This window comes from Aphelocoma coerulescens, chromosome 3, assembly GCF_041296385.1.
Source record: "Aphelocoma coerulescens isolate FSJ_1873_10779 chromosome 3, UR_Acoe_1.0, whole genome shotgun sequence".
NCBI lineage: Eukaryota > Metazoa > Chordata > Aves > Passeriformes > Corvidae > Aphelocoma > Aphelocoma coerulescens.
Genome location: NC_091016.1, coordinates 43,717,024 through 43,733,800, shown reverse-complemented (window position 1 = coordinate 43,733,800; position 16,777 = coordinate 43,717,024). Strand labels below are relative to the sequence as shown.

Here is a 16,777-nt window from a genome sequence, read left to right as displayed (position 1 = left end):
TTTTCCTGGTTGATTTAGTCCTTCTATGAACAGAATTTCAAGGTCCTGTTAAATGAGTTTACCACTCAGAATAAACTCTCAGAAGTCACATCAATATAGGCAGAACAAAATTCTTTGGAATGAAAGGTACAACCACATGAAAGTACTCACAAGAGCTAAAGGGATGAATCCATCTCACTTCAAATCAAAGCTTTGGATACTTGATGCAAAGGCCTCTAGTGCTCTCACTGATGCAGATAAATGGTGGTCCAGTATAACCTGCTCACTCCTTTAGAGGTCAGCAGTGCGTCAACTGACAATGGAACGATATCTTGTATGAAGCATATAACCTAGCCTCTATTACTCACAAAGATCATTATGTCCTGGGGACTACTCCAAAAACAAACTTTTACACACCAGTGATTTGGGACCTGGGACAGTTCATTAACTATTCCAGGCTGTATACACTTTCCTGCGTGCTCTACTTCACCTCTATGGCTTCCTTTTCAGAAGACTGTTCTTTCATGCCTACCTATCAAATCTGGATGATGTGAAGAAAGAAACTGATGTAGTAGTTTGTGAAAGCTTTATTTCTCTGCAAGCAGGGGCAACAAATCCCAAATATAAGAATCTAAACCTCAAACATTGGTATGCACATCCTATCCCCTAGCTGACTTCTAGGACACCTAAAAATATAAAAATCAAGTACGTATTTAACATTCTGGGGTTTTTAGAAGCAATCCAGCTGAAAAGAAGCCCAACTAAACTATTAGTTTTCATTCAAACTGATCTTTGTTTAGCTGTGATTTTCACCACCTCATTATGCTGGCATGATGAGGTAAGGGCAAGAAATCAAAGGGCCACACTTTTTAGCTGTCCTGAGTTGTCACTGGACTCTTATTATACAGTCACTCAAGTACCTTTTGCACACAAGCCTCGAAGCAGTTCAAATGCTCCCAGCAGGCTCATAACTACAGCTTCAAAGTAATTTCTCTTTCAAATAATTTCTATCTACATGCAGTTCCCCACTCTTTCTGACTCATTCAGGCAAGTTCCAGATAATAAAGTAGTTCTGCATTTACTCAGATCAAAGTTAAGTCTTGGACATAATACCTTTTCAATTCTTCTAACTGTGCTTTCATACCAAAAGGAAGCCACAGGAAGGGAGACTTCACATTAATTCCAAACTTTTTCCTTTTCTATCATTCATATAATCGCTTTCTGCAAAGCAAATGTTTCAGCTTGCTAAAAATTCACATACTGCTCTGGGTTGCTGAACTCCCAAGTCCTGTCATAGCATGCATCTAAAGTAGGGAAGAGGATTAAGGCATTAACAAGTTGAACAAGAGGTCCTTAAACAGGTCTAGTCTGGAAATAGTCTGAGAATCGTGTCTCTGGTAAGCAGCATTCCATCACTTCTTCCATACTAAATCCTGCATACCAGCACTCACAACACAGCACCATGCAAGGCACGATGCTCACAATTGAAGCATTCATCTTTGCCCAAAGAGCTGCCTGCATTTTTAGAAAAACATCATATTTAGAAACTAACTTTGAGCCTTATTTTCAAGGCACACAGTACCTCACTATAGTTACATTTATTGTCCCCATTGGCAAAGGATCATCTCAAAACAGGTGCAAGCTAAAAGTACAAGGAAAGACCTTTTCAGAGACTCCTTCTCCACTGCTTAATTTTTTGCTTTCCCTTCAAGTTCTCAATTCCTTCTGCCTGCCACAGAAACTTCTCTTTTGTGCCCCAACCCTTCTCCTTCTTTCTGGACACTTAATGATTATCAGCTACTGTTTGGAAAATGCTATACTGCTCTCCTTCACAGTTTACAAAGATAATGCATCACCTCAAAACAGCAAGAAACACTGAAATGGTCACTAAAGTATCACTGATGAAAACCAATTCACAAGCATTTCGCCCACAATAATCTTATGTTTACCACCCTACCCTTTGAACTGTAATTTAACTGGATCTGATTGAGTCAACTCCCATAATTTACATTTAACTAAAGCATGCTACTCAGCTACTTCTGCCCCTTTTTAAAGCATCACAGGTAGCTCTACGGATGCTGAAAAGAGCAAAGACACCGCAAAATGCATTGATGACCTGAAACTGTCCAAGTCACATCTCACAGACTTTTGCATCCTTTTAAATCTGCATTTGAAGACAAGAGAGAGGCAATCCTTACTGAGACTGGTACTGCCCTCTGGGAACTGGGAAGGGGAACTTTTCAGAAACTCCTCCATGACACTAGACTCAAGGTCTGAGCCCCACCACTCCAGTACACTGGCATACACAACAGTATTTTCAAATCAGTGGTATTCATTAAGATGGTATGAGACTCTGAAAGGATTTTAACTCGCTAAAATAAAAAAAAGGAAATGCTTCTTGCCAGTACACTCTTTGAACAGGAAAAAAGAATGATGGAAAGGAAATTCATGTTTTGGAGCAGCTGAACAATAGAAGTGACTAATCACCACTAAAGAATGCTTGAAACCCAGCCTCAGACCTTGAAAAGCAGCAGAAGGGAAGACTAGCCTTGAAGTGAGTTTGAGCTCATACACTGGCTTCAGTCCTTTCCCTTCTTGCAACTTATTCCTTCACTGAAGTCATGAATCAAGGACTAGAGCCGGCAGAAACTTTTATGGTAAGACACACAGCTGAGAGTTTTGTGAGAAAGCATTTTTTTTCCCACATTTTGGAATGGTTCATTTTCCAAGACCAAATCTTCATGTGGAATGTACAGCAGTATAAAAGGGTTTTGCAGCTTCCTGAGAAAATTTCTAGTCAAAGCTAGAAAGCAGAATTGTACCATAACATTTAGATACCTCAGAAACACATACATGTAATGCTTGTCTCCAACCTGACTGCCTGCTTTATCTTAGCATGTATCTCAGGTGATCCAATTCCCAACAGAGTGAGAAAGACTTTCCCTGCAGCAGCTCTTCAAATGTCTGAAGACAGTTATTTCATACTAAGGAATGAAGAAAGTATTTAAACAGATCAGCTTTCCAGTGAATTATCAGAAACTCCACAGAAGTCTTGAGGAAGGCAAGGAGATAAATGGGAATGTTAAGTGAAACATGTGATGTGGACAACTACTGCAAGTTCCACTGTCTGGAATATTTTACTTCTCCAGGTACTCCCCTCTCCCTGCCTTTTTTTTGGGCAGGGGGAATCAAGGGACAGAGGGAGTAGGGAGGAGTGTGTTTTGTCTTGTTTTTTTATGACTTTCACTCTTAGGGCTCCTCACAGCAAAAGTAAATGGTACTTCCAAAAGCCTTCTTCCCCAAAGATGGTTTGAAATATTAAATCATGAGTTTTGAAGTCTGACCCCTACACATTTACACACCTGAAAAAAGACTTACAGGCAAATTATTTTAATCCAATGACCAGAACCATGTCTTGTTCATAAATAGCTGACTGAAAATACTACACTGTGTCCCAGGATTTAACTGGTCAGAAAAAGCGTCTGCCAGTACTCTTGTGATTAGAACGAGCACAGACAGCGGTGTTTTAGCTGTCATAGCAGATTTTTCCTCTAGCTCTAGAAAACTCTTTACAAAAATAATTGCTAAAGCCTCAGAAGAGGGCCAAAGCTTCATAACCATTTTCCAAAGCAGTCTAAATTTCCAATTTTCTTTTTTTTTTTTTTCCAAGCCACACTCTGCACCCACACACTTCAGAAGCCTGCATGTACAGCAGCACGCATCAGCTTCACTGCAAACAAGTAGTTGGCTGGCAGCTTGCTGAAGCTGCTAGGCAGAGGCAAAGCTGACAGGAATAGGAAAAGTTTTGTCAAAGACAAATTCTGGAACAGAGCCATGAGTAAAGCAACCTATACCAAGAACAGTCCACACTATTGTAAGAAATCTGATATCCTAAATATTTTGCCCTTTCCCCCCAGACATTAATGCAGCACCACTGAACACAATTACAACATGTTTCAGAGGAATTACACCCCATTTCTTAGTCATAGAAGACTACAGGAAAAACTTTAGCCTGGATTTAGAATTACCCTCAAGGCTTCTTTTCTTTTTCTAAAACCTCACTTAGAGATAGACATCAAGTTTGGCATTTCTATTGTGAAAGCAGCACATGTTACATCAGTGAGTATAACACCATTATCAGTATGACCCCAGCTTTTTATCAACAACCCATCAGTGAGGGGAAGAAATGCCTCCACACACACACATCCAGCCTTTCTGAAAAAATCTTGAGGAGAGTACAACACAGCCTGTAGCAAAACACTGAAATTTAATTTATTTTAAGGATAAATGACCCAACAGAAAGGGCTGTCTTGGATTCAGAAACATTACTCTTGCTAGACTTTTCACCAGTGGAAAAAAAAAACAAAAAACAACAAACTCATCCAAACAAACAAAAAACCCCAACCAACAACTGAAGCCTAATGGTAGCTGTCTATATAAGACTTAAAGTCTAGGAAATAAGTAAGAACATGGGAATTGGTGCATGCCTATGAGCCAGTCAGTGCTTTTCCTCCTGCCCACAACCCTGCGCTCCCCAGTTCGTTTTCTTATTCAGTCTTAATAAAGACGCGCACACTCATGACCCACAAGGTGGTGGTAACATGATTTGCAGATTCTCTTAAGTACCCAGTATACCCAGTGAAATCTGCTGGGGACTAAGTATTGCCTCTGGTAAAGGTGTGAACTGCTTCCATTCTTCTCAAAACATTACTTCCCCAAAACAAGGCCAAACTAGTCTATTTAGACAAGAGCACCCTCAGGGACTATTCTTAATCCTTATGCTTATGTGGAATTTAATCTAGATAGCCTCTATGCAAAGTTGTTTTATGTTGGTAAGTTTCTCCATCTACATAAGCTTTCTGTGTCAGTATCAGTCATCTTCCGAATTCCAGTATTGTCAGACACAACCGGTGTCACTCAAAGTGTCAGGCAAAACCCTGAGTTCATGATTTCCAAGTTTACATTCCCTGTGGATTAAATGCATTCTCAAATGAAAGCAGTTTATAAGTCACAAGAGATACTTAATAGGTCAACTCTACAAAGTATTTAATCCATTAAAACAGAGAAACATTTAGTTCTGTCTGCAAGATTCTATAAACTTTACTTATTGAGATGAAAAATCCTTAAGGGGGCACAAAGTAAGGAGGGGGAGAGGAAAGCATTTTTGAACCATATTAATGGACTGATTATTGCATAATACGCCTGTCAGTGAAATGACATTTTGGTTGAATAAGTACCAGGCAAGAAGTTAAATTATGCAAGAATCCTTGAATTAGCTAGAGGGTGCTTAAACCAGCAAAGATGCCAAGGGGCAAGTTTGAAGGTAGTATAAAAAAATAAAAAGGAAAAAATCTGTATAAGCACCATGATTTTGGGAAACCTGGTGAAAAAGTCACCATGTGGAAAAATTAACATAAGCAGAGGATGCTTATACAAAGTTTTAAAAGCTAAAAATAAATAAAAAGAGACCATTCCTCTTAGAGAAGTTAAAAATTTAGTAATCCAGCCTATCTACAGTGACATTTCTAGTTTTAAACTAACTGTGCTGATCCACAACAGCAAAACCATACCAATTCCTGCATCACATCTGTTAGACTTTTCCATTTAATTTTTGCTGAAATACTGGAAGCAAGTCATTTCTAAAATTGAAACACGATGCCCAGAAACAGAGAGGAAACCATTTCCAAGTCAAATAAGCACCTGATCCAATTCAAATTCCATGCCACACTCAGTGTTACATGTTCTTACTGATGTTGAGATCTCAGCATTGATGGAATACAGAGTAGAAATAGCTTACAAATTATCCAGTCTGTGTGTATGAAGTCAGCATTCTCCTAGTAAGTGTTTTTTGGGGGGGCAGGGAGGAGGAGTAGGGGAAGGGGACTGTTAAATCTGATCAAGACTAGCATATCAGAAGCTGAACATTCACCAAAGAACTACTTCTAATTCCAGTTTCACAACTTCAATAATTTTTCTGATAATTTTCTTTTTTGACAACATGAATAATTTTTCCATTTGTCTCCCTGATTGTCTGGATTGCTGACAGCCTCTGAACGAAGTTCTTTGACTGTCTTCACACCAACAACCATTGGTACACTACTTAATATTGATGAAGTCCCCAATCAGACCATCAGTTTTAACACTTGATGTTTCTGAAGGAAGTTCTCTGCACATACATGGACATGAGAACCATTTGGACATTTTCCCAGCCATTCACTACTTAACAAAGAAAAAAAACACAACCAAACAAAAAGTTTTTGGACTGTTTCAGTCCAAACAGATGTAAACAACTGGGTTACCCACATACAACTTCCAAATTACGTGAACTTCAGTAACTCGTACTAAAAGCAAAATAGTGCCTGATCTTTAGGGGTCTGGACTACATCACAGGCAAGAAGCCAAGCATGTTGTACAGCAGTCTGTCTGCAGACAGAGCATCAAGTTGAGGGCTTTGTGTCCATTGACCCATTAGAAAGCACAGGACTGAAAACAACCGAAAATACGGTTCTGCAACAGAAGTTACGAGCATCAGCACTACTTATGATAAAAATACTATCAAGTCTATAAGCAAGTTGTTATTACTTCAGTAAAGCACAGACAAACTCCATTAGCACACATGTAAACCAATGCTTGAACAAAACAAAAAACAAGCTTTCCTCTTCCAAATTTTGAAAAAAACAAAAAAATAGCTGGGCTTTCAACGTTTAAATTTATTACCGCAGGCCTGGTTCCTAGGGTATATCACCGTATCCCGCAGCCATAGGGAGGAGGAGGAGGAGGAGAAGATCCAGCAGGCAGGAATTGTGCAGCAAGATTGATTTATTTAATTATTTTACAAACTCTTTTATAGACTTTTTTCTTCATAGTCTAATTGGACAAAGGACCAGCCACCCCTTGGGGGTGATTGGCTAAAATCCTAAAACACCCACTGTCAAAATATTTTTCTACTATACCATAAACAAGACTTTTCAAGGTTGCAGGTGGCTTGGTTGTTTACATTCCCTGCCACCTCTTCTGTGAGAGAGAAAAGTCTCTCACGGACTTAGAAAATAGCAAGAAAATCCTTGCTAGCAGCATTTTTGTATCTACATAAATTCTTCCCATCAACTCCAGTTTCACCAAGCTTCGGTTACATACCATACACTGTGCCCTTATATATTTCTCAGGGAGCAAAACCTGGCAGACTTAAAGGTGGGAAGAGGGACAATGGATACATCCAAGCTCTCCCAGCTTGCCCCAACAAGGAGTCAGACAGACTGTAATGCTCCAAACTCCCAAAAAGATGCAGTTCAGTTAATGAGACTAGGACTAGCCACAGTAAGGAAAGCTTCTGCCATCATCCTAGGAGATTAACACACATACTTCCCAGTACTTGCCTAAAATCTGCTACAGCAACTTTCTCCTGGTCCCAAGAGAACTCCAGTTCAGAAGCTACGCACTAGGCAGACAAGGCTCAAGTATTCAAGGCAAGCCTTAAGTTACCTACAGTAAGCAAAAAGAATACAGCAATAACTGTACCCCCCCCTTAAAAAAAATCCCCAACCAACAACTAAAGCAAAAAACACACCCAAAGCCCACTAAAACCAAACCAACAAACCAAGACCAAACAAAGCAATAGATATTATTGGTAAGCTAGTGGCACAGTGATATCTTCTTTCAATATCTACCCAGAAGCTAATTCATACGGAAGTATATTCTAAAGAGAAACTAAAACCACCATAAGACTAGCAGTTTTGTTAACTAAGCATTTCACATATATCACAAAAGCTTATGTTTCTGTTACACAGTTAAAAATAATTTCAGGTCATTTTCAGTTTTATATTATTTGCTATTGTCATGACTTTGGAGAATTTAGCAAAGCAATCTAGGCCTCTTCATCTAATGGCACCAGAAACCAGGGAAGCATGGAAACAGACAAGAGAGTCATCTCAAGAAACGCTTTCACAGAATAACCTAACTTCTTTGGCAGAGTTTTTTCAAGGCTCTCTGATCCCCTGGAAAGCCAGAGCCCTGCCCAGCTGCACTGCTGCAGTAGCCAGGGCTAAGGTGTTTTTGGAGAATTCAGTCTAATTCAGTGATGGCTCTAGGACCACCTTCAGAGGCAGAGAGCAAGGCAGTTCCTGCTTTGCATTAAAAATTTCTCAATCCTAAGAGCCTTTGGAAGGGGCTGTAGGGTCTCAACACCTCATTGAGCCAATCCAGTAAAGGATGTTGTAAAGTCAACAGGGGCTGGAGGCGTGCAAAGTTTCTCAAGAATGCCCTTCAGGAGGTATAGCCATCAGCACCAGGACCTCAGAATTATTATTTACTAAGAATAGAACTGCATTCAGGAAAGGCATTTACCCACTTCAGGATAACCACACAAATGGAGCCTTAGAACTCCTTAGAAATGTGTACAGTTAAGGTGGTAAGATAAATGAGAACTTCCTGCAGGTTTTAGAATGATAAAGGAAAAAACCCCTCAGGATCAGCAACAGATTTCATTAATAAACAGTGCTTTAACAAAGAATACTCTATTTGTATTTTCAGAAAGAGAAGCTACCAATAACAGATGCCAGGGAGATTTATCTGTCAGGTGTTACAGAATTCATTTATGTCAAGTGCGTTAAATGCTAAAACCAAGTTAGCAGACAAGTATTTCTACCTGCTGCTATTCCAGCTCTCAAAGTCTTCTATCAGCACATGCTGATAGTCTGAAATAAGACAGGGATAAAGCTTCAAAAATGATACAAAAAAACCATGCTTATAACTGTAGCCAGTAGGGGTCATTTCAGTGTAAAAAATTGCAATGAAATAAAAGGCTAGAGACAGGAAGGAGAGTAAAAACATGAATTTCTACTCACACAGTTCTGCAAGACACTTCTATTTCCTCCTCCCTGGACTGGGGAAGGAAAGGGTTTGCACTCCCAATGTGCAAGACAACAAAAAAAGTGCAGCCTTTATTCTGTTAAGGGATAAAGGCATGGCTTAATACCACTCACATCAGGCATCACCAGCCTAGCCTGTTGCATGTGTGCCTGTAAACTGCACAACTGTTTAGGTCACCACAATGAAAAAACCAGAGCTATTCAACCGCATATTAGTGATCAGAGGCAGTACAATCAGTACCCTTTTATCCTTGCTGCCACCTCATGTGCAAAACATGCACCATGAAGAACAACATATTACTTCTGTTTCTTAGAATGAGACAGTTTCCTGACAATTCACTAATAGGTATTCCAGGACTATTTATTAGGCTGACAGTTCAGCTTGGCTGCTTTTCACTTATGAGAATGAAAATTAAATAGATAAGTTAAAATGAAAAAATTAAATAGGTAAGTTATCTCCCTTAGTTATAGTTAATAGATCGTTATCTCCCTCCTCTTTACCTCCCTCCCCTAGGACTATTCCTATAGGGACAGCTGGAACTAGTTTCTAACCACAACACTAATTGAAACACAATCTTGCCAACAAATGCTTCATACTATTTTCAACAGTAGATGGGACGTGTTATGAGTTGAACTACAGCAACGTACAGATTGCATCACTTCAAAGGAATGAAATACTCCTAAACTGCCAGAGATGTCCATATTGTGATACAGTACGGGAACTGGAACATTAAGGCCTTTAATGACTGCAGGCTTTTAGTTCCTTTAACCATCGAGAAGGGGGGAAGCTATTTTAGCGCAGCTTTTACTTGAAAACACACGATAGGAGAAACTCCTGCAAAACCAGGTAAGTTTTCAAAGTACCTTTGCTTGTACTTTTCTATTTACAAAAACTTTTCCAATACGTATTAAAAATAAGAGACAACAGCAATGTATATATTCAGCAACACAGTCTCAACCAAGGTCTTAGAAACAGTTTAGGGTCATTTTAAAATGTTTAACAATCCACCTTTTAACCTGGAGCTCGTCCTCCCCAAGCATCAGCTCCCGAGGCTGATGGTATTGGTTGTAGCACAGGGGAGACACACTGCCCGGCTCTGCTGTGGTTTGCAATTTATTTGTTACGGAGGCAAATGGAGTTTTAAGCTAATAATGAGCGCCAGGAAAAAGGTCAGTTGCCCACTAAAAATGAACGGCTTTAGCTTTCTTAAAATAGTGCATCATTTTAAATGCAAGTTTTTTGGACAGATGCAGCCTCACCAGCTCTCTGGACTTTCTACTGCCCTCTACCCGCCGAGAGGAGACCGCCACCGTCTCCTCTTCCAGAACTGTCGAAGCTCCCGCTCCGAGTCACATATACATTTATACATATCCCAAACTACTGCTTATTTTTAATCTCTTTAGAGCGCCATGTTTTCCCTCAGCTTGGGGGAAAAGGCAACTGGAGGTACAAGAGAAAGAGAGACTAAAAATTTGCCCCTTTCATTGATTTGTAACATATATAAAAAAATAAATTTTAGTAACTCTATTAGATAAAAGCTGGAGGGGGGTGAACTCCTTTTGCATTTGATACCTATTCATCCTCTCACAAGCAGACGGCAGGAAGCTGAAGTGACTTTGAGAGGAGTTCTGCCGTGGTTATTTCCCCCACCCGCTTGATGCTCCAGCAGGAAAAAAGACACCCCTTATCATTATATGCCGAGCAGGACAGGCAGAGAGATATTAAGTGACAGGAACAGGAAAGAAAACTTTATAACAGATGATCAGTGTTTGTTGTTTCTTTACACAGGAGGGAATCCGGAACAGGCATCATGTGTGCACGACTGACCTCCGCCGATCTCCATCTGCCAAACCCTTCCCGAGTGCTTTATCAAGGAATTTTAGAGCTGAGTATCTGTAGCTGATATAAGCTATTAGCAAACCAGTGACACGCTACGGAGAAGGGAGAATTGGCAGAACCTTAAAGTTCAGGGTAAGAAAATTAAGGGCCAAACTTCTAAGTAGGAGTTTGTGGGGTTTTTTAAGCAGGAAAGGTTAGAAGACACGCTCGCAGATGGGACAGGCGGGCGGGCTGGAAGGGGAGGAGGGCGCACCGGCGCCTAAGACATCTTAGGTGCGCCCTCCTTCCTTTCCCGCCGCCCATCGGGCACCCCCACCCCAGGGGATGGATGGAGGGATAGATGGTGTCCCACCGCCTCTCACCTTCGCAGACGCCCACTTCGTACTCGGTGATGGAGTCTCCGTTTAGCGGCGGTCGTATGACACAGCGCAAGCCCCGGTCGCAAGCTCCGTGCAGCCCATAGACTCCCCCGCAGCTCTCGTTCCGCTGCCGAGCGCACATGAAACAGCAACTGCAGATCCCCAGCACGATGCTACCGGGGCAGCTCTTCGGTTCTTCGCATTTAGATTCGTCGCAGGGTAAGCAGACGAGAGCACGCGTCCCCGACTCGCCCAGCAGCAGGGCCAGCAGGAACAGCCACCCCGCAGCCGCCAGGTGCCAGCCGCCGTCTCCGCCCGGGCGTCTCCTCCCCGCCGAGACCGCTGCCAGGTACATCCCAGCCGCCGCAGCCCGGCCTGGGCCGGGGGGAGCCTCTCGGAAGCCCCCTCGCCGGGCGGCGGACCCGAGCGTGCCGCGGCTCCTTCCCGCCGCCCCCGCCTCCGGCCCCCCGAGGAAAGTTTCCTCTCTCGGCGGCGGCGGACGCTTCAGCCAAACTTCTCCTGCGGGCTGCGGCTCCGCCCGCTGCCCCCTCCGGGAAGCGGCGTCCCTCAGTCCGTTCGTCCCTCGCCCGCCGGCTCCCGGTTCCGCGGCGCCGTCCGTGCGAGAGGCTGCGAGCGCGGCTGCGACGGCTGCTGGCTCTGCCCCCCTCGCGTCCCGAGTCCCGACTCGCCTCCTGCCTCACTCTCGCCCCGCTCCAAGTGCGCCCTCTGCCCTGCCCCCCATTGGGCGATGATCTCCTCCGCACCGCCCCAAGTGCCCGTCCGCGCCTCTCTCATTGGGCACTCCTGAGGCGGGCCCGCCTCCTCTCCTCCCGCCCCCCCCCAGCCCCAGATCCTGGGGCTGGAAGAGGCGCAGCGGAGGCGACGAGCAGCCTGGGCCCCACAGCGGCCGCCGCCTCCGCCTCCCCCTGCACTTCCCCTCCCCCTCCCGGGGCTCCGGGCGCGGAGCGGAGCGGGGCGGCGGCGCCAGACCGCGGGGACGGGCTGGCGGCGGCCCGGGGGATACCGGGGGCGGGGAGGGAGAGGGCCCCACGAAGGGCGCAGCCCCAGCAGGGCGATGCTGCGGAGAGTCCTGAATGGGGCCTCGCCGTCCCCGGCCGCGGCGGCGAAAGCCTCCTCGTCTTTCTCTGCCTGCTCCCTCGAGGGGCGCGGAGATCCGGGACGGGGAGCGGCTCCGCGCCCTCTCAGCCCCGGCGCCACGGGAGAGGAGAGCCGGTCGCGCCCCGCCCCGCCCCGTTCCGTTCCCGCAGCCGGGCTCCCGGGCGCGCCCAGGTGCCCCGCGGGTGCAGGGGAGCCGTGGCGGACCCGCTCCGCGGGGGCGGGAGGGGCTGTCCCGCTCTAGCGGTGGCGCAGCGCTATCCCGGGCCGCCCCTCCGCCCGCTCGTAAACAAGCGGCGGTGCCGCCTCTCGCCCGCCGACCTCGGCACCAAAAGCCGGCCCCGGGCCGCCTGGTGCTCTTCGCCGGCACGCGGGCAAGACGCATCCGCGGCTACCGGCCGGTCTGCCCTACCGAGCGGCTGCCGTCACTGCCCAGAGCCGGCCGGGCAGCCGCGGCCCTGCTGCCGCCCGGTGCGCTGGGGTTGCGCGGGCCAAGGACGGCCCGGAGGTGCGGCGGCGCTGTGGCGCTGGCCCTGCGAGGCCGGCAGGCGGCAGCGCTCGGCGCGGCGCTCGCTCCGGCGGAGTGCGGCTGGCCGGAGTTGCCTGCCCCGAGCCGAGGCGAGGGGGCGGCGGGAGGGAAACCAAAAGGAACGATGTCGCCGAAGGTCAAAATGCTGCCTTGTCTGAGCTTGGCAACCGCGGGCGGCAGCGACCGGGAGGAGGAGACGGGAGGTAGTTGGCTGCACAGGGCAGCTCCTCGGTATAATCTCGGGGAGGGACCTGTCTCTGCCGTGTCCTGTCCAGCCCAAGGTGCGATGGTAGCTTTGGGAACGGTGCACCCCCGTGGTCAGGAATGCCGTTCAGAGTATGGAGCCATTGGCTCCGCAAGTGGGTTTTGTCAGCTTCAGGGTGCTGAGCCTGGGAAGGCTTGGGTTGCGTGTACTGGTGCCAGAAATCTGGGAAGGAGGGTCTGAAACCTTGATGAAGATTATTACAGATAGGCCAAGGTATGCTTTCTACAGTTCTCTAATCCCACACATTTGTCCACTTTGGCACAACCAGGTCTCATGTCAATCGAGGAGTTGCTATGGAAGAGCAAAGCTCCGAACTGGCAATGCAAAGTTGCCACCAGGAAGAGATGAAACTATAGTGTAAAGCTTTGTCAGCATTAGCGTACCTTTTAGGTGAGTTTTAAAAGCACTGTAATTCACCGTTTTTGACTCCAGCCTAAATACCTACTGGTAGCAGAGATTCCTTATTGCTAGAACAGGACTATTGGTAATGGAAACAGTGCAGCCATGTAACATGATGTTGAAAAATAAAGCATTTCCATATTTGTCTAATTTTAGAAATAATAATGGCTTTATTGTAGCAGAGAGCAGGTTATATTGTGATCCATTCCGTATTTAAACTAAATTGTAGGAGATATTTTTCAAGAGCTACAATGTTTTCATTAGTCTCAATAGTTTGCAAGACTGTTGATCTGTTTTTCAGTGAAGCCCCATTATTGCAATAAAACACTTGATATAGCAGACATTACATAGAATTAGGGCCATTCAGCTGACATTTCTCAACAACAAATGGACAAACAGTGATTTACTGGGCAATATTATCTGAAGTAACACTGTGGTATATTTTTTAGCAGATTTGGAAAGTAAATGACAAGCTGGTCTTGCTAAATGCACTGTGTTTTGGTGTAAACAAACCTAATATATACATTTGACAACAACCAAAAACAGTGTGTGTTCCTGAATTCTGGAAAGCAGTAGGGCAGGAAAGCACCCTGAAGGTCATGTTAGACCAGGCCTCAAACTCTGAATGTTACGGCAAATGGACAATACTCCTGGGTGAAGCGACACACCAAGAAGTTTTGCGCTGTTTCCTCAAAAATGCAAATTCTTCCCTCATCCTCAGTCCTCTCATGTCAGTTTGCCGAAGCACCTGCAGGGGTCAGAGTACTTGTGATTCACCAGAAATTTCCACCAAAACCCCGCTGTGATTTGGATGAGAGTTGTTTGTAAAAACATACTGTTTCCTATAACGTGGAAACACTGCCTTTTGGTCAGGTATTTTACTGACAAGGCGCATGAAGGGGTTTTTGCCTTCCGTGTATAGCATCGCTGAGATTGCTTTTTGAATGAGCCATACAGTTCCTACGACTGTATTTATAAAACACTGTTCACAAACCTGAGATTGTGCAGAAAGGAATCACAACAGTGATTTTAGTGCTAGGGAAGATGCTGCACCATACAATACGTGGTCAGAGGCTTGAATTTAATAGGCTTAGTTTATCAAAAGATGAAAAGTGAACTGATTACAATGTATTAATCCCCTCATGTGAAAAAATGAACTGGTCTATGAAAAATACGTACGTATTTTTCCAGGACTTATGTACATAGCCAGCATGGAAATCCCAGACATGTTGGATTGCATGCTCAGGCAGTTCAATATTTCCCAGACATGCCAGACCTACCCATCATGTACTGTACTGATGTACAGTATATTCAACACACAAAGAATTCACTGGACCTACTGTGCCTGTTTGCTTGTGTGGGAATGAACAAAGAAGCTCTAGAAGCAGTACAAAAACAGATGAAGAGGAAAGCTAGGGACAGCTTAGATAAGAATGTTGTAGGGCCCTGAGAAAAAGAGAGCAAACTTATGAGCTGACTGCCAAGAGAGAGAGGCTTCAGATGGGAACAGGATTAGTACCCTCATTTATACACTATTTATCCTGTGATAGTTGCCTGTAAGAGAGGAAAATACAGAAATATGTATGGAACAAGGACCAAAATTTAGGCTTCTTGTCTCCTTAGGCACTGCCCTTTAGGTACAAGTCACAAATTGTTCATGCTTATGCTTGTGTTTCCCTCTTCTGGCCCCAGAAATAAATACTTCAGTGCACAGTGGCAGTGATTCAACAGGAGAGCTAGGGAATTCTCTTGCCCTACACCTGAGAAGAGTCCATAGGGGCAATGAGGTAGTCCTTGGAAATCAGCAAATCTGATACCTGATGACTTTACAGGGAAAGTGAATATCCCCGCTTTTCCTAGCAAGAAGCAGTGATGGATTCTTATTGGGAAATTCACTTATCCCTGGTGCTACCTGCTTCTTGATTTATTAAGGGTTCCACTGATCCAAATAGCTTAGGAGTAAGTGGATTCAGCTACTGAAGTGAAACCCAGCTCCTTATTTCCCCTAGAAACAGGTTAGTAAATACTGCTGAATACAACTGTGGGAGGAAGAAGAGCATTCTAATAAACAGGCTGTAGCAGCTGAAATTTCCTGGGCTTGTTCTTCTGTAATGTTAGTGTTGTACTGAAGCCACATCTAGGCTGGATGAAGTTGCAGCAGTAATTGAGTGGAGCTGTACAGCTTTCTTGGCCATCATGGAGCTTTTGTGAAACCACACAGTGATATGAGAAAACTACCATCCCACTCACTGATACCTCAGTTCTGTACTCACTACCCTTCCTTCTGGGAAATCTTCCCATGTGAAAAATACATGTTCAGCATAAATCTCCAGTAAGTCTGAAACTCACAATAATGATAACTGAATTGATTTCATTTTATTACATGGTTGAGGATATTTATACTACCAAAAATAAAAACATCTCTCCCCCAACCCCTAAATAAAATATCAAAATGTCCCCATTTGAATTCAAAAAACTGTGCTGATCACTGTGCTGATATATGCCAGTAACTCCCTATATATCTCTGAATTTGGGAACACTGGTGCTTTTAATACCAAAGCTGTATTTTTTCCTACACTTTTTTTTTTTCTATTCTGTACCTCATTGTGTCTTTGTTGCACATTAAATTTCTTTTATATTTTTTAGTTTGTTAAGATCATTTATATCTCCTTTGTAGCAGTCTCTTGACATAAACTCTTTCGTAAACAGGTTATACACATGAGCAATCTCTACTACCAGAAAAGAAAAAGGATCAAGATGAAACCTGCCACTAATACAAGCAATGCTGAATCAGTCTAAACCACACAAGAATAATTTCTCTCATCTTCAGAGAAATATCATGGGCTTATTACATTAGTAGCTGCAAGGTGTTTCAAAACCCCTAAATGGAAAATGGTGGGAAATTGAGGAAGTGAATATAAGAGTTCATTTTAATAGAAACAATCTTTGTATGAATTGTTTTGAACCTTTTCATAAGAAATAAATATTCCATCAGGAAGTCTCTGGGGTGTTTTTTAGCCCTGCAAGTTTTTCCTCTCAGTTGAATCCTTAGCTTGGGACAGCTCAGTAGTTCAAAATTTAAGTCTGAATACCTAACAAGCAGGTTTGTAGCTTTTTCCTAGTACATCTTTGATTGCTCATGTGGAAAATAGGAGTAAAAGTATCTGCTTTTTTAATGGCCTTACAGCAACTGCATAAGAAATTTTAAAATACAATTGCATGACTAATTTATTTGTGAATGTTTTTTTCTCAAATTTAGAAGCCATATATTAATACAAATTATAAATAAATAAGCTATAAATGAATAGGACTGGCCATTTATAGGTGTAGTTCTTCACACTGCACTTAAGTCACTGAAACTGTGGATTCAACCCAAGGATTTTTTCAGCCCTTAACATGTTAGAATATATAACTTTAAAATTT

At 43.9% G+C, this 16,777-nt stretch overlaps 1 protein-coding gene across 2 annotated transcripts in view; it reads right to left on the bottom strand.

The window, feature by feature from the left end:
- CRIM1 (cysteine rich transmembrane BMP regulator 1) overlaps window positions 1–11,736 on the bottom strand; it is a 175,485-nt gene extending 163,749 nt beyond the window's left edge. The window contains exon 1 of one of the 2 annotated variants that reach the window (XM_069009968.1): window positions 11,049–11,736. In XM_069009968.1, coding sequence (XP_068866069.1) covers window positions 11,049–11,400 — 352 coding nt within the window. In that variant the 5' untranslated portion in view covers window positions 11,401–11,736. The remainder of the gene's footprint in view (window positions 1–11,048) is intronic. The other variant, XM_069009969.1, reaches the window with a different exon arrangement.
- Between the last annotated feature and the right edge of the window lie 5,041 nt (window positions 11,737–16,777).